The sequence below is a fragment of the Rattus norvegicus genome, chromosome 8, assembly GCF_021556685.1.
Source record: "Rattus norvegicus strain SHRSP/BbbUtx chromosome 8, alternate assembly SHRSP_T2T, whole genome shotgun sequence".
Classification (NCBI taxonomy): Eukaryota; Metazoa; Chordata; class Mammalia; order Rodentia; family Muridae; genus Rattus; species Rattus norvegicus.
In genome coordinates, this window is record NC_141541.1 from 74,528,955 (window position 1) to 74,547,497 (window position 18,543).

General features: G+C 47.6%; 1 protein-coding gene across 6 annotated transcripts in view; it reads left to right on the forward strand.

Annotated features, from left to right (window-relative positions):
• Dapk2 (death-associated protein kinase 2) overlaps positions 1 to 9,116 on the forward strand; it is a 119,007-nt gene extending 109,891 nt beyond the window's left edge. For all 6 annotated transcript variants that reach the window (NM_001395735.1, XM_087561148.1, XM_087561147.1 and 3 more), the window contains 3 exon segments: positions 5,576 to 5,665; positions 5,763 to 5,846; positions 8,504 to 9,116. In NM_001395735.1, coding sequence (NP_001382664.1) covers positions 5,576 to 5,665; positions 5,763 to 5,846; positions 8,504 to 8,584 — 255 coding nt within the window. In that variant the 3' untranslated portion in view covers positions 8,585 to 9,116.
• Positions 9,117 to 18,543: the final 9,427 nt, after the last annotated feature.

Here is an 18,543-nt window from a genome sequence, read left to right on the forward strand (position 1 = left end):
CTGTAGCTCTTTAATCCAGTTCCTCATGTTGTAACCCCCCAGCTGTAAAATTATTTTTGTTGCTACTTAAAAACTGTAACTTTGTGACTGTTATGAATCATAAGTATCTGTATTTTCCAATGGTCTTAAGCAGCTCCGAGGAAAGGTCATTTGACCCCCAAAGGGATCCCGACCCACAGGTGAAGAACGGTTGAGTGAGAGTAATAACACAGTAGAGGTGTTTCCTGGTTGAGGCAGTGCATGAAGGACAGCAGAGTCTGTGGAGATCTGAGGCAGCTGCCTCCTCCTGTGTCCTTACGGAAGACACTGGGTAGAATCTGGAGGTCTGTGCCCAGATTGGGCCAAAAGCTTGGAACTGAGTGATAGGTGGAAAAGGAAGGTTACAGAGATTAAAATTAGTCTGTAACTTTTTAAAGGGAAAATTCTCAAGACGTATGTAGAGGTATGGAATGGTGAGTTCCATGTGTCACCCCCTGCTTCAGCAGGGATCCAGTCCATGGCTGTCACCTCCTTTATCTCCTGCTCTAGCTTCTTCTGAAGTATTGAATATACTTCAAGGCAAGCTTTAAGTGTATTCAGCTCATACCCCAGCCCCCGCACTTTCGAGACACCTTGCTATATGGTCCAGCCTGACCTCAGCTTCCCAATTCTCCTGCTGTAGCCACCAAGTGCTGTGATTGTGGGTGTGTGCCCCCCAAGCCTGCAGGATCTTTCTCTGGTGCCTTCTGCTTTTTTGTTTGAGATAGTCTCCCTTCTCCTGGATACTCATCAAGAAAGCCAGGCTAGCCCGTTGAGTTTCCCAGGGATCCACCTGCCTCTTCCTCCCTTGTCTCTGTGACTATAATTACAAATGCGTACACTGTGCCCATAATTTTCCATGGGCTCTGGGTTAAACTCCAATCCTCATGCTTGTGAGGCAAGCACTTCACCAACTGAGTCGTCTTTTGTTGTGTAAGCATTGTGACATCATTATGCCTAAGGAAATCAGCGATTCCTTTGTCTCCTTCATGAACCTAATCCACCCTCATGTGGCAAGGGTGTTGTTACATCCATGTGGTTTGTTCATATCAGGACCCAACCACAGTTCCCACGTGGTATTTAGTTGAAACCTTTACATACTCTTAAGGGTACAGGAGGGAGAGTTTTGGGAAGTTTTCCTTAGAGACAAAAATTGCTTAGAAAACACAAAGACCTGGTAAAGAGGATTAAAACAATATCGATGATCTGTCCCAAAACCTACCAGAAAAATGAGACTAAGCCAAGCACGGAGAGGAACATTTTCACCTTCTCCCAGTGGCTGCAGGGTCAGCTCCTGAGCACCCAGGCTGGAGGAGACAGATGAACTCACAAAATTTTCACCTGCATCTTCCTGGGAAAATAGGTGTTTGCCAACAGGGGCCGAGGCCCAGCCAGCAAAAGGAAGGGAAGAGGTACCTCTTGGAGGAAGACTTAACTGAGAGAAGGGACGTCTACCAGGCCCAGAGTGGCAGGGGAGAGAAGCGGGTGTTCCTGGCATTCTGTGGAGTATGAGGCTGTGGGGTGGCCCGGATGGAGGCTTGAAAGCTACAGTCTATTTGCAGCTCCTGTGGAAAGCCTGGTATAGAGAGAAAATCACTGGAGGGGGTGGCGCCTCTGAAGCCCACGGTTCTCTTCTCGAATCTTGAGGGTGGCTGCTACAGCTGCTTCCTCTCCCTGCTCTGTGGCGCCACTTCACACCCCCCTGGGCAGTTTCAGAGACATTCGCATCCGTGTAGAAAAAAATCTGACTGCAGCCACAGCTTTCTGTTTTCTTACCTCCCTTTTCGACATTTTTTTCAAGATGCCAATCATCCCTGGGAGCCCCATCAGAGCTACCTGGGCTCCCTGATATCAGAGATAGACCATAGACTGGAAGATGGACACTCACTGTCTTTCTGAAGAGGGAAGGGCAGGAAGCCGACACAGTCCGTTCAACCAAAACAATGCCACATTCCTTCTGGGCATAGGTCTCACGGCAGAATCTCTCTCCTTCTGGCTTTCCAGGCTGAGATGACTGCATCAGTCTTTTGAGAGACTCTTAGCAACCAAGGAGCCCATTAATGAGGAAAGGCCAGCTTGACAGGTTCATAGGTTCGGTGGCCTTTTCCTTGGACTCATGTGGATATGTGTAGCATATAGAGAGACACTAGAAGTAATTGTCACCTCGTGTTCATGTCCCTGGGCACAGCTCCATGTGACATTTCATTGGGGCCTCTCTGCAATGTGAATGACACTGTTAAACCAGAAGGAAGTGGTGTTTTCCTTAATAGGATTTCCTTTTTCTACATGTGGTCTCTCCAGCTAGGGGGGTTGGGAATCTTACCCATCAGTAAGTGCTTAAGAATAAGTCCTTCCTCTCCCTTAGTCTACTGCTTCAGATTTCCTTATGAAAAACAATTACATTATGCCAGAACTAGGTTCAAAGGTCATTTATGGCTGAGTGAATTGCACCTCCAAATGGTATTGTGATTGCTGATCAAAGTACCCTGGGCCTCTTATTGATGGGTGTGAGCAGGTCCAGGTTTACAGTGTGTGTGTGTGTGTGTGTGTGTGTGTGTGTGTGTGTGTGTGTGTGTACATGTGCATACAAGTGCCACATGTGTAGAGATCAGACGGTGGTTTTTGTCATGTGGAACCTAGGACTGAACTCTGGTCATCAGACTTGGCAGCAAGCACCTTTACCCACTGAGCCATTCTGTTGGCCCAGGTCTTGGGATTCCATTTTAGTTGGTCTTGTCGGTAGTTCAGGGACTCACTTCAACCCTACCATGAGTAAACAGGAGCATTATTGGCTGTGGGAGGAGGGAAGAATGGCCTGCTGGTATAGAAAAGGACAAGTTCCAGTGTCCACAGGTTTTTCCCAGCTGCGGGAGGCCAAGCTGACATCCAGTCTCCACACACAGCAAAGGAACATTCGAGGCTCTAGTGATATCAGAATCAGCAATATTTCTAGAATGATATATAAATTAGGATATTTGGGAGCATGGGTGAGGTATCCCTGGCATGGGCCTCCTGGCAGTGTGGATGGTGGTATACATGGCCTCCTTCTGGTGCCCGGTACCATGAGGGAAACGAGAGTGAGCTGGGCTCTGGGTGTGGTTAGGTAGAACCAGCTCTGAAGAGCCTATGGGTTGCCTCCCTTAGCTTCTTACCTATGACAGCATCACAGGCTGTAAAACAGAGCAGAAAGGCTGCAGAGACCTGAGGGATCATCCTGGATAGTTGTTCTTGGGTCACAGGGTCCTTTGAGAATCCACAGAAGCTATCAACTGTCCTTGGAACCATCGCTTGCCTGAACACACATACACACACACACACACACACACACACACACACACACACACACACACACAATTTTACTTCCATAATTACTATATCAGAAACTGTTCAATTCAGTGGTCCTTAGTATTTTTACAAAATAGTATGGTCACTGTCACTTTCTAATCCAGGAACATTTTCATTAACCCAGAAGGGAAACATTCTCGGGGCTGGAGAGGAACTCGACAGTTAATAGTACTTGCAGCTCTTCCTGAGTCCTAGTCCAAGAACCCACCTAGGTCACTGGCTCCCCCCGAAGCTCCAGTTACAAGCAATGGGTGCTGAGAACCAAACGCAGGTCCTTTGGAAGAGCAGTAGGTACTCTTAACTACCTAGTCATTCCTCCTTGCTCTTTATTTTATTCTTAATTATGTGTATGTGGGGGAGGGAAGGCACATGTGAATCAGGTACCCAAGGTGGCCAGAAGTGTTGTGGCTGGAGTTACAGGTGCTTGTGAGCTGCTGACCCTGGGTGCTGGGAACTGAAGTCAGAGATTTGCCAGAACCATATTCACTCGTAACTGCTAAGCCATCTCCCCAGCCCCAGGAGACATTCTTTCTTAGGCACTCCACATTCTCTCCTGGGCCCAGCTCGAAACCTACCTAATCTGCTTCCTGTCTCCGTATTTTTATCTCTTCTGGCCACATCATATCACTGGAATCACACACAGTTGGCCCTTTGTGTCTGGCCTCTTCCTCTTACCACACTCCCAGGCTTTATTCATGTTGTGTAATGTACCAGCACTTCACTTGTTTCTGTATTTACCATTGCTAGTTAGCACCCCATTGCATGAATATGCCACGTTTCGTTTCTCTACACATCGACAGATATGCTTTTGGGTTGTTTCCACTTTTTTTGGATTGTAAGAATAAGGCTACCCTGGGCATAGGGCGATCTGCGATGTCTGTCACTCCATTGAGGCTGGTCTGGCTGATTGGGCAGGGACCCCTCTCCTCCCTCAGTACTCTAGGTGCATGTCTCCCAAAGGCTTGGTTAAAGATGGCTTTCCCTGAAGGGAGAACGGGTTCTCCTGTCAAAGGTATATGAGCATTTCTGCTCCTCTGCTAGAACTTTCCAAGACATTCAGGGATGGTACTGGAGCTGGAGCTGGAGCTGGAGAGATGGCTCAGCAGGTGCCAAGCTGACTACCTGAGTTCACTTCCTCAGACCTACATGGTGGAAGGGAAGAACCAGCTCCTATAAGTTACCCTCTGACCTCCGTACACATCTGCCCTTCTCCCACTGATAAACAAATAATGCCATGGAATGAAAGAGCGGGGCTACTCTGACCATTCACATACAAGTTGCACTCAAATATACACCATTTTAGGATATCCACAGAATCCCCTAAACCTGTCTCTTCATTTAGGAAACCCTATTTTACTATTTTACAAAAAAAAAAAGGGGACAGTTAAAGGGAAACAGAGAGGGCTGATAACAATCATTTTATTGCTGTTTGCTTGGTGATCCTGGATTAGGTATGTCCGTATCCGTGGGTTCATTCAGTCTCACCAGCGCTGTCTCGATATTATAGGTGAGACAGCCAAGGCACAGAGAAGTCATGGTAGGCTTTTTGCAGTCCAAGACTGCCAGGCAGTGAATGTCAACTGTGTCTCTGTCTTCCACCCAACCCCTGCCCCATCGAGACCCCTATTTTCTTCCATTTCTAATACCAGAGGAGTATCAGCGCCACACCTGCCAATAGGCATGCATTTCACCAAAGCCAGTCAGCCCAGTGCCATAAAATGACCCCCTCCCCAAAGCGATACTGATGACTACTGCTTTTCTCAGTTAGAGATGGTAGTCATGCTAGTGTTTCTCTCTCTCCCTCTCCCCCTTCCCCTTCCTCTCCCTCTCCCCCTCCCTCCCTCCCCTCCTCTCTCTCTCCCTCTCTCTCTCTGTAAGTCTCTGTGTGTACGTGAATGTCTGCATGTTTGTCCCTCCCTCCCTCCCTCTTTCGTCCCCTCTCTCCCCCTCCTTCTCACCTACCCTCCCTCCTTCCCTCCCTCCCTCCCTCTCTCTCTCTGTGTATGCATGTACTACATTATAGTAACTATTATATGTATAATAGCTCAGGGACACTCAGGATACCTTCTGGGCAGTGAGACATTCCCACTGCAAGCCTTGCTGGAGAAGGTCGGCGGCAGGCTGAGGACAATGTGTAGTCCAGGATTCTGTGGGGAGGTGGGAAGCTGCCATTGAATCCCAGTTGACACCGTCATGCTGTCGTATCTCTCAGCCAGTGGACAACCAGCAAGCCATGGTGCGCAGAGAGTCTGTGGTCAACCTGGAGAACTTTAAGAAGCAGTATGTCCGCAGGCGGTGGAAGGTGCGCCAGGGCCTGGGGTGAGGGGCAGGGGCCGGTGGGGTTCCCTGCTTCTCCAGATCTCCCTTTCAGCCAGCCGTCCTCTTTTTGATTTCCTCAGCTGTCCTTCAGCATCGTCTCCCTGTGCAACCACCTCACTCGCTCCCTGATGAAGAAGGTGCACTTGAGGACAAGTGAGGACCTGGTAAGTCCATGTAGAGCCCTTTGCTTGGGCACAGCTCCTGGACTGTAGGCGTGGAGGGGGAGGATATTAACTATTTCTTGCCTGTTCTGCAGGCCCTGTCCTCTTCTGCCCTGAAGGCTGAAGTGTGACCAGCAGAGGGATATGTTTGAGGGACCATTAGGAACCCTTCCGTACGGGGTCCCTAACAGCTGCAACTCCACCCTACCCTTCCCACCCCTACCTGAGAACCAGCAGTCCCCTGAGAACTGTGGAAATGGGCCCCATAGACCATCCAAAATTTACTCTGGCCAAGTATAATAGGGTACACCTATAATCCCAGGACTTAGGAGGTGAAGGCAGAGGGTACAGGCAAGTTCATGAGACCCTATTGCAAACCACTCTACCTCAAAAAGTCCTTTTCTGACAATCCCAGCTCCTCTGTACAATGGGTGCTTGGCTACACTCTTTCCAACTGTCCCTGCTTTGTTTTAGACTGCCTGTATCAATAACATTTGAGATGGTATACTTGTTATAGTTTTTGTTTGTTTATTTAATATTTATAATACTAAGGGTTGAACCCAGGGCCTTTATTATGCTAGGCAAATGCTACACCATTGAGCTACACCCTGGCCCTTTAGTGTATGCTTAAAACAAGAGACTTGTAATGGAATGTACTCATCAAGAGGGTGGTGGCCTCGGGCTGGAGAGATGCCTCAACCATTAAAGGCTAGGTTCACAACCAAAAATATAAGAGGGTGGCCTCTAGAGCCAGTCTTCCAGAATTCAAATCAGCTATTTCCCTGCTGTGTGACCATGACAAGGTTACTTGATTTCTCTGTTCCAAAGTGTCATTATTTGTAAAACGGGAGTAATAATACTTGTTACCTTGCTGGGTAGTGGTTAAATGTAAATGAAGACCTGTTCCTAATGCCTGGTGGGTATGGGCTCAGTGTGTATTAGGATTCATTAATCCTGCTTAAAATTCTCCTGTTGGTGTTAACATTTCAGTTGGTGGGGGTTCCCTGGGATAGACTCTCCCTCCTGATTGAGTGGAAAGAGCAGGAGTGTCCAGAGGTATAAATTAGTTCATATATTCCTTGCTCAGTAACGGGCTGTAAAGTAGCCGCCTGGCAGTTGCCCTGTGGAAACTGAAGATGCTTAACACTGGGCCTGCACCCCAGCTCCCTGCCTATCCCTGCACTCCCTGTGGCCCCAACACGTCCTCAGGGGTCTTTTTCCATAGACTGAGCTCTTGTTTATTCCTGCTCTTGCCAGGACTTTGGTAGCTCTAGAGGCCTTTGTGGCTGAGTCCCTCTTCTGGCCACCAGCCTCATGCACTGTGAAGGGAACTGACTTGGCTGGCTCTGAGAATCCCTGTTTGTCACCGTTGCGTTTACCCGCCTCACTCTTTCATTGTTTGCCTCTGACTCACACTAAAAAGTTGCTGTTCAGCAAAGCTTGAGTTATTTTCGTTGTCCTAGTCAGAGTTGGTCCAGGATGTGTTGGCTAAGTTGATCTTGACCTCAGATTTCCTACTGGCCCAGGCCTGCTTGGAGGGGGTGTATGACAGGCAGCAGGCATGGACCAAGTCTTGGACCTTTTGCCTTGATGTGATATAGTTGCAGAAAGGGATGGAAAAGAATTTAAATTTCTAACTTTTTCCTGGTATAAAACAGTTTTTTTTTGTTTTTGTTTTTCATTGTTTTACTCAGTCACATGTTGTATGATTTTTTTCCTATTGAAACTTCTTTAATTTTTTTAGAAAGATGACCGGACCTTCTGTTTAGAAAAGCATAGAAATTAAACATTTTTAGACTTACTTAAATCCAAATTATTCTTTTGATAGTTTGGATTAACTGCGGCTAGGGAATGGCTCAGTAGTTAAGAGTGCTTCCTCCTCTTGCCGAGGACCCAGGTTTGGTTCCCAGCACCTACATGGTGACTGGCAGCCACCTGTAACTCCAGTCCCAGGGAATCTGACTCCCTCTTCTGGCCTCCCTGGGCATCTGCATGCATACTGTATGTATATATGTTATATGTGCTTATATGTGCATACATGTGTATACATGTATATATGTATATGTGTATATACACATACATTCGCTTAGGCAGACAAAATAAAACAAAACCTTATAAGAACAAAACACCTTCCAATAATAATAGCGATTTTAACACCTCGTTTAACACTTTCGTGAAGGTGGAAATCAGAAGTCTTTTCCTTCAGACGGCTCTGAGGTGAAGCTTGCTGAAGGCTTGGTGGAGACCAGCTGAGGCCAAGAGCCTGAGATGATGGCCAGCCGACCTTATGGAAAAATTAACCTCTTCCCCATAGACTGAGCTCAGGGGACCCAGAGTCCCATGGACTACCTTTCCAAGAGGCCTTGACTATTGACAGACACAAATGGTACCAGATAGCATTTTCACTGTTATAACTGTGCCCCCCTGCCTCTGTTTCCACAGGGATGCTCCAAGAAGGAGGCCTCAAGGCAGCTAGTTTGGCCCCATTTCAAGTCCCCTTCCTATTCCTGTATGACAGAGGTCTCTGGATGGAGCTAAGGGCTTCCTTTGACATCACCCCACTTCCTCAGCTTATAGGCTCCTTGCTTGACGTATATGAACTTGGGCTGCTCAGTGTGGTTGTTAATGCCCTGCCCTGGGCCTCTCTTTCTCCTCCCCAGAGGAACTGCGAGAGTGACACGGAGGAGAACATTGCCAGGAGGAAAGCCCTTCACCCCCGGAGGAGGAGCAGTACCTCCTAACTGATCCGGCACCTGCTTGTCACCAGGATCCAGACATTTTGTGTTCCTGAGCACTTTGCAAGAGAGAGGAGTCTGCAGGACTCAGAACTTTCAGGAGACCCTGGGAGTTGTGGCTATCTCCTGGTGGGGAGCCTCCAGCATTCCTCAAGCTCTTAGTTCTCCAGAAAACTGGCTTTCATCTGTCTGCTAACCTCAGAAGCTGGGAATGGGTGTGGACTGAGGAAATGGATCTCAAGGAATATCGTGGTTGTTGTTGTTGTTGTTGTTTTTACCACAGGTTAAAGGTCAGATTTAGGCAGCTTTCCTCACAAGGTGACAGAGTACAGAACCAACTGGTGTAGCAGCCATACCAGGAAGACAAGCCTACCCTATCAGAGTAAAGACTCTCTAGAGTGAGGGACCAATCCTGTGACTTTACAAGAATCCATAAGGAGTCAGGCTGTCTCATGTCAGACTGTGTCTGCCAGCCTCTTGCCAGCTCACTGTGTTGTTTTTTTTCTCATTTTTATTATTAAACTTCTTGTTTATCTAATGCTTGGCTGTTTGAGGAGCTTTCTCCATCTGATTCCCTGTAGCCTAAGACCTGCAGCATGGGGAACACTAGGATTGGCTGCTAAGTGGACAGAACCTCAAGAGGTGATCTGAGCAGTCTTCTGAGAAGGCGATAAGATGTGGTCCTGCTGCATCCTCCCTTGAAAGTGTCCCCCTCCACTGCCCCATCACAGAAGGCTGTGATCCACCCACCACCGCTGCTGTCAGCCCTCCTGTTAGGGGATGACTTGTAACTCCCCAACTTCATAAGTTGAAGTCCTAGTCCTCAGTGTCTATCACTAGAGATAAAGTGATAAGTGGCTCATTAAAGTGGGGCCATCAAGGTAAACCCTACTATGATATGATTAATATCCTTATAAAAAGGGGAAGAATTGGGGCTGGAGAGATGGTTTATTGGTTAAGAGCAATTTCTGCTTTTTCAGAGGACCCGGTTTTCAGTGTCAGCACCCACAAGGGGCACCAGGCACATGGTGCTTGTACATGTATGCAGACACATGTGTATACATAAAATTACAAATAATAACAAAAGGAGATTTCCTCTGGGTATGGTAGCTCATCTCTGTAATCCTAGCACTCAGAAGGCTAAGGCAGGGGGATTGCCATGAGTTCAAGTCCAGACTGGTATATGGGGGAGATTTACCACCTGTGGAGCTTTACACCTCTAAGTCCTAACTCCTTAGGACATTGAGGTAGAAGGATAACTTGAGCCCAGGAGTTAAGAACAGCCTGGGCAACAAGGAGAAGCAGGAGGAACAGGAGGAGGAAGAAACTGAGAAAGAGAAGAGGAAGAGGAGAAGCAGGAGGAACAGGAAGAGGAACAGGAGGAGGAAATTAAGATTAAAAAAAAAAAGCACACGAGGACACTGCATCTCTATTGGCCTCTATAAACTAGGGAGAAAGACCTCAAAAAAAAAAAAAGCCAGCTGCTGAGTGCTGTGCTAGGTTCTGTGCTGGGTGCTGTGCTAGGTCCTGTGCTGGGTGCTATGCTGAGTGCTGTGCTAGGTGCTGTGCTAGGTGCTGTGCTAGGTGCTGTGCTGGGTGCCTGTAATCCCAACACTTGGGAGGCAGAGACAGGAGGATCATGCTACAAATCTGAGGCCACCCTGGTTTACACATTGAGTTCCAGGCTAGCCAGGGCTATGTAGCAAGACCCTATCTCAGAAAGCCAAAGGGTGAGTGGGGTTGGGGGTCCAGTAATCAACCCATGCTGAATCTCAGATGGCGGGTCTCCATTGTGAGAAATTAAATTTCTGTTGTTTAAGCTCTTTAGTCTGTGGCAGTGCTAGCAAACGGGAATTCTTAACAATCTAGATGGAGGAGGGCAAAGAAGCACCCACAGGGAGAAATAGGAAGAGAACGATCAGTGAGGCCAGTAAGGAAATTTCTACTGCGTACAAACCCACGCTAAGGGCAAGGGTGTGTGTGTGTGTGTGTGTGTGTGTGTGTGTGTGTGTGTGTGTGTGTGTAATGTAGTGATATATACATGTATAGAACACTTTGTTTTTGTTTCCTGACTATATCACAGGAATAGGACTCCTTAGCTAGTCTGTTTCTAAAATACCAGGTACTCTGAAAGAGAGAGAGGGAGAGAGAGAGAGAGAAAGAGAGAGATAGAGAGAGAGAGAGAGAGAGAGAGAGAGAGAAGGAAAGCACAGAGGTGAGTGAGTATGGCATTAATTCCTTTTAGTTAACAGGGCTTTTGTTGTTTGTATAATTTTTTTTACACCGAATGATTGATGATTGTGTGTATGGGGGCACACATGCTCTATGGAATGCATGAGGAGCTCAGAGGACAACTTGCAAAAATCAATTCTCTTCTACTATATGAATCCTGGGGATTGATTTCAGGTGATCTCAAGTTGTCCGGCAGGCTTGGCAGCGGGCACCCTTATCTGCTGAGCCCTCTAGCCAGTCCTTGTTTTGTTTTGAAACAGGATCTCATAAAGCCCAGGCTGCCCTTGAACTCTTGATCCTCCTATCCCTATCTCCCGAATGCTGGCAGTACAAGTGTGCACCGTCATAGTCGAGGTGAACAGTAAGTCTCAGTCACACTGTGTGAGTCAGCCAAGCTTCCTTTGTGCTATAGATGGATCTAGAGCAGAACAGTCCCCAAAGAACTGAAAGGCTCTGGTTCCAGAAAAGCTCACAGCAAGTGGAGGCCACACTACTCCCACACACCGCCGAGTCCCTGTGGCCTCTCCCTACTGGCAGATGGATGCAGGAGTAGAATAACAAGCCCAGCGGAGACAGGTGTGTTCTGTTGGCTCTGAGGAGGAGGTGTTGACAAGCTGACACCTCAAGGCTGAGAGAGGTCACAGCAGTCTTTGAAGAAAGTGAAAGACCAGAGATGAAAACCACATTCTGTGAGAGAAGTTCTTTGAAGAGCTCTGAGGTAGCTGCTGTCCCAAGTGTCTACCTGTGTGCTTGCTGGATGCCACATTAATATTCCATAAACACACATATAAATATTTTAGCACACACTGTGTTGCAATCTTCAACTCACAATCTTGATTCCAGACCTTGGAATCCACTTGTCTTTTCCATTCATACATTTATTTGCCAATAAAACAAAGCAAACAAAAACTCCCAGCATAGTTTGAAAGCAGAAGAAGGTCACATTTAAATAAGCAAATGAACCATGAGCTCTCTAGAAAGAAACTCCAAGCCCTGGGCTCCATGGGTAATCACATGTGAAAACCGGGCTGTTGAAAGGACCAGCAACCATCACAGGCTTAGAGAACTTTCTTTCCATCGGGCCCCACCCCCTCCGCTCCCAGTTTGATGTCAGCCCCATACTGTTCTATTCACAGTTGCTGCAACCCCCAAAATATCGCTCTTGGCGTCTGCTGAGAAGGTCCCTTTCTCAGCAAACCTTCACAGGCCTAGGGACTCTCACAGAAGAAAAGCTTCCAACGGTGGCTAATTGCTGTCTCAAAGGCAACCAGCCCAGTTGGTGAACTTCCTTCAAGTTTTCCTCTGCTTGATTGTCCCTCCCTCCCACGGGTGCCCTCCATCAGCAGCAATTCATAAAGGGTAACTAAACACAGATTTTCCTTTCCTCACTGAGTAGAATCCACAGCCCTAGCTCTTAGTCTAGAAAACAGTCGATTATGTTATCTAGGGACAACACGATATTGTAAGCTCTTCCATCAGCCCTCAAGTTAAAGAAAATAACAACAGAAATGAGGGAGGCGGTGATTTGGAGGGACCTGTGTGTCAGTGAGGCATTCTCTGCAGCCCTGTGCACAACCTTGTAAGGGAAATGAGTTCCATTTTTAACGATGATGAAGCCAGCCTCAACAAAGAACTGTGCCTGCCTTCTCCCAGCTGGAGCTCTTGGGATCTGGATTCCAGCCCAGATTTGCCTGCCCTGGATTCACATTCTACGTTTCCTAGGGGGAAAAAAGTAAAAAAAAAAAATAATAATAATAAAAAAGAAGAAGAAAAAAAAGGAAAAGAAAAAAGAGAATCTTGGAGAATCGCATGAAGTACAATTCTTTCTATTTCAAAACGAAAAATCTGTACATAATAACATCGTGTTTTAGAAGCAGAGAGGACTTCAGTAGAAATCCCAGCTCACTCCAGGGCAGCTACACCAGGGAGGCAGGGTGGGCAGTGGCTGGCATTCAGGGTTCTGCTTCTTTGGTTTTGGTTTTGTGGTACTGAAGATTAAACCCAGGCCCTTGAATGTGCCAGACAGGCATCCAGCCACTGAGCCACAGCCCTAGCCCTGCAGCCAGGCTTGGTGAATTCCTCTACTCTGTCTCCTTGTTTTTACTGGTAGTATTGCATTAGTGAAAAATCTCATAACAAAATGTCGGGTCTGGGTGACTTATGTACTAGAAATTTACTTTTTCAGCTTTAGAGACTGCAAGGTGTCTGTAGCATTGTCTCAGTCTGAGGCATCTTTCCTTAGTTTGTCATGTCCTGGTCTTCTCTCTTTAGATGTCTTTAAAACAAACAAACAAACACCAAGGTCTCTAGTCATGCTGGATTAGTGCCCATAATATATCTTCCTCTTATCTATTTATCCCTATAAAAGGCCCTGTCTTTAAATATAACTTGTAAAATATAACTTGTATAAATATAACTTGTAAAGTTCCATAAGTGGGTTTAGGAGGAAGTAAACAATTAATTCAGTCCATAAAATTCCTTCAACTTGGGTTAGGGACATAACTCAGTGGCACAGTGCTCTTTTCACATGTGCAAAGCCCTGGGTTCGGTTCCCAGTCCTGGTAGAGATAGTTGCAGGTATGATGGACTCGAGAGACTCAGGGAAAGATACCTGAGTCCAGGCTCTGCGCAGCATCTGTGGCAACCACATCCAACTCCTGCAGTTGTCTGTCTGTGTGTCATTCCAGGGGATGGGACTGAGGACAGTCCAGTCTGCTGAGTCACAAGGATGAGGGCTCTCTGCAGTCACAGTTGGACATATCTCCTTTCACACACAGGGAGAGGAAATGCAGAAGGGCTGGCTGATCCTGCATTCTTCCAGAAGGTTGTGACCTTAGTTAACCAGGGAAGGAGCGGAAACAGGAAAGCTCCTGAGACCTACAGGCTGACAGAGGTTAAACTGAGACCCTGGAGCTCCCCAGCTGGGTCCTGGAGCATGACTTTCTCAGACCTTTTCAATAGCCAAACTGTGGGCTTTGGACCTGGGGGGGGGTGTGCATTTCCTAGTTGGGGAGGAAACAGGGCAGACTTTGCTGAACGGTATAAACTGCAGACCTCATCAAACGCCTTCACTCAGTGTTAACCCTGGAAAGCCCCACCAAGCTGTAAGAGATCATATTCTGGAAAATTCTCCCTCCTCTCCTCAGTCAGGCAACAAATAACATTGCACAGGGTCTGCTTAGCCACAATGTAATCAAGCGAGTCTTGCAAGCTTGTCTGATTTGTGATGTGCTACTAAAGGTCCTGCAAGTGACAAGACCTCCCTCAATAGCTGGTATCAAGCCGGGTGTGATGGTGTGATGTCTTTAATCCCAGAGGGCAGAGGCAAGTGGATCTCTGAAAGTTCGAGGCCAGCCTGGTCTACAGAGATGGTTCCAGGACAGTCAGGACTTTTACTGAGAAAAACTCTGACTTGAAAAAAAAAAGCTATAATAAAAAATTATTCATGTTTGACAGGCTCTTTCTCTGGTTGGGCCCAAAGCTATTTCCTAGAAGATCCACCCATCGCTCCTGTTCTGTCTTCTACAGTCACATGCATTTAACAAATGTGTAGACGAGAGAGAGAGAGAGAGAGAGAGAGAGAGAGAGAGAGAGAGAGAGAGAGAGAGAGAACATGACAGGTCCTGCAGAACCTACAGTTTAACGGCAGGGTGAAATAGGAGCTAAGCCAGGAGCTGAGGAAGGAGCCTTCTTTCTGACAGATAAGGCCCCAGTGAGCTTCTGAGATGTGCCTTAAGGACAGAAAGCCTTGTGTTTGCAATGGGTCTACAGAGTCTGCAGTACAGGGCTCACCTGAGCAGAGACCTGGAGGTGGGAAGAACTTACATGTCTTGAGGATGTGGGTGCCTGGTAGCGTACACTCAGGAAGAAAGAATGGTGGAGCTGATGGCACTGGGCAAGAAAATGGCTTTGAATGTAGGCTTGAGCCTCCTGGGTGATGGGGAGAGGTGAATATTCTTTAGGGCTGTGGTTTAGATTAGCATCTCTTAGTGTGGTCTCTGGCCAGCAACCGGAAACTCATCAGAAGCACACATTCTCTACCCGACTCCACCTTTCCTGTATTAGAAGCTCTGGGGGGGGGGGTGCTAAACAAGTTGCTTAGAATATTCTTCAATGATGCTTTAGAAAAACCACCCTGAGGGGCTAGGGGGACGACGGCTCAGTTTGCAAAGTGCTTGCCATAGGAGTATGAGAGCCCAAGTTCAACCTCTAGAGTCCATGCAAAGAGACAGATGAGGCAATATGTATGCATTAATCCCAGCACTGGGAAGGCAGAAACACGAGGATCCCTGGGGCTCACTGGCCAACCAGCTTAGCCTAAGTGGTAAGCCCCAGGTCTAGTGAGAGACCCCGTCTCAAAAAACACAGAAAAAGGCTTTCGAGGAACAACCCTGAAGGTTGATCTCCAGACAAAGACGTACCTACACACATTGGATTGGGCAGGGCAGCTTGTGGAGAAGACAAATTCAGACTACTGGGATAATCTAAATGGGATGAGCAAAGACCTGACCTAGAGAGGGAGCAGGAGGAACCAGACAGGTTTGGTTTCCTCTGTTACTTCAACTATTAGCTACACAGACATGGATGAGACAGCTGGGTTGCAATTGCCAGTCTTTTTGGCTCTAGTCAAAAAAAAAAAAAAAAAAAAAAAGAATCAGGGCTGGAGGATGGATGTAAGGACCAGTTGGAGATGTCACCAGCAGTGCTCTCAAGTAGAGTGCCCAGCTGTCCACATTTGCCTGAACCTGACAGGTTTCATGGGACAGAGCTGTTGTAGAAGATGGCCCTCCAAGCAAAACCATGGTCAACTTCATTGGATCAGCTGCACTTGGAGGAAGACCAGTATCTCCTGTCGCCCAAGACCAGGCTTGTTGATTGTTGATGTTACCTCATAGGAGAAGATAGGCAGGCTCATTGGACCTTCATCTGAATACCAGCCACACCTCCCAGTCAGTTGTCTGCAACTCTACCTAACTGCACAAGGCCTGAAATTCTCCATAGCATATAAGCCAAGGAAGATTGATGGAACAATGTTCCGTTGAGGTGACTATGGGAAGCCATCATCTAAGCTTGGTGAAGACTTTGCAGTGTATGTGCTTCAAGATCACCCTCTGTTCTTCCAGCAACCCTCAGCTGTGCTCTGTAAGGAAGCCCAATAAACTCACCAGGGTGAACACGGATGGCACTGTGGCATGGCCTGCCTTGCGCCTGATGAAGAGGGAAGGAATGTTTACATTCCCTAGAGGAGAATTGCTTTCGAGAGTGGCAAATCTAGGAATGTCCAGTATATGACTGGACATCTGGTCACCTTACCCCGTGACGTGCTGTTCAGAAAGAAGTATTTGGTAGGGTGTTTATGGAGAACCGGGTGAAAGATGGAGTTCTTGAGGGGTCCCAAGTTGCTTCTCAAGCATTTTAGTTGCCTGTCTGTCTTACCATCCATTTCGAGCTTAGCAGATGCTTTTTATACAACCCTTCTCATGGCCTGGTTATGCAGATTGGCAGAGAGAAGAAAGGGACAGACAAGGGCATAAAGACAGCACCCCCTCCCTGGCCATGCTGCTGGCCGGGTGCCTAGGTCACCAGAAATACAATAAGGCTCATGGCTCTCAGACCTTGCTGATGCTGCTGGAAGCTGAAAATACCCAGGGCACTGGCCTGATGCCTGGGTGGCTCCTCTGGGCCAGGAGTAGCTGTGATGTCTCCACAGGGCTCTCGGTATTTCATCCCAGGCTTCTTTGGGGGAATGGCAGGGCCCGCACCTCTCACCTCCCCAACAGGCTGAGTATATTAAACAGACCAGTATATTAAACAGGCTTTTTGTTCTTTATCCCAATACATGCCCGGGGAGCGGGAGGGGTGTGCAGCAAAAGACTTTATTGTTTACTCAACTGAGAGCGTCAGACAGAAAGGTGACCCATAGATACTGGGATAGTTAAAGTTGCCAGGTTGACAGGATCCAGAATCACCTCCAGGCGTGTCCGTGAGGGAGATCCGAGTATAAGTTAGCTAAGGTAGAAAATCCCACCGAAGCTGTGGATGCTATTCATGGGGCTAGGGTTGTGGACTACATAGCAAACAGAGATCTAGTCGAACCCCAGTATCTGTCTGTCTCTGCTTCCACACAGCAGACACAATGTGACCAGACACTTCACACACCTGCTTGTATGCCTTTGCTATGATGGACTGTATCCCTTCCAACTGTAAGTCAAAATAAACATTCCTCCTCCTCCCCCTCCCCCTCCCCCTCCTCCCTTTCCCCCTCTTCTTCCCCCTCCTCCCCCTCCTCTTCCTCTTCCTCCTCTTCCCTCTCCCCCTCCTCCTCCTCTTCCTTTTCCTCCTCCTCCTTTATTCTTTTGAGACAGGGTCTCACTAGGTAGCCTTGGCAGGCAGGTCTGGAATTAGTTCACAATGTAGACCAAGCTGACCCCAAACTCACAGAGATCTGCCTGTTTCCAGGTGCGAGCCACCATGCCTTGCTTTAAGTTGCTTCTGGTCAGGTGCTAGGTCACAACCATGAGAAAAGTAATTTGCATATGCCTTTACAGGAAGTGAGCACAGACAATGAAACCATGGCAAAGCCTTTCTTGGTCTACATGCACATCCCTAGATCAAGAACAGACGGGCCAGGATAAATTGTGATTATTTAGACCTAAGGCCTGGCGCCTTAGTGCCTAAGGCACAATTGGTTTTCCCCAAAACTGCTAGGAGGAAGCTGAGGTCTTTGCTGAGAGAAAGGATGTTGACAGAGGTGTGTGGCACCTCCCTCCATGCTTGCTATAGGTGATGGTAGGCAATGTCTCTTCTCCTTCCTCACTGGACACATGCCCAAGAGGTGGGCTTTTCTGCTCCTGCAAAGCCTGTAGGTACCTACCTCTGTTCTCTAGGAAGTGTCTTCTGGCAGATTGTGCTTACTGTGTCTTTAATGTCAACACTTAGGGGGCAGAGGCAGGTGCATCTCTGTGAGTTCAAGATCAACCTGGTCTATATAGTATGTTCTGGAAAGGGTTACATAGAGACACCTGTTTTCAAGAAAAGAAAAAAACAGTCTTCTAGTCTAGGCTTGCAGTATTGATCTGAAACCCTGGCCTGAGAGTCAGGCTAGGTCTCAGAGTTTGAATGACAGGTATGGCATCTTCTTGGTTGGGTTATTTTTTTCTTAAACCAAGGCATTGGGCCTCAGTTTTTCCACTTATATGATGGGGGCATGACAATGTCTTCCTCACAGGGCTTCTATGACTCTATTCAATTGTATTAGCTAATGCATGCCGGGACTTAGTGTATTGCACTCAGAAAGTGGCTTCTGTCCTAACAACTGTGCTTTAAGGATGGCCATAAGACATAATTTTATTAGTGAGTAAACTGGTGCAAATGGAAGAAGGGGGTGGGGTTCCCATAGTGTTGCTGCCTCTGCCAACCACTCTGGTGACTGCTAATGTATGATGAGCAAGACCCTTGGCGTGACATACCTCTTGCTTATGTCCTTTGGTTTTCCCCAGTGCATGCTGGGGGCTGGCTGGCCCACATCCTGAACATTCTGTGAGCCGTGGTTGATTAGGAAACCTCACTGCCCAGTTGCAAAACGCCTTCGCTTTCCACCTGTCTGGCCCCTTCAGCTGCCTACGGCCCGATGCAAAGGAGTTTTGCTAGAGAGCAGCAGCGACTGCTGTCTTCTCACCTGCCTGCCTGTGCCTCCCCAAACCCCACCCCACAGATTGTGTTCTAGCCTCGCA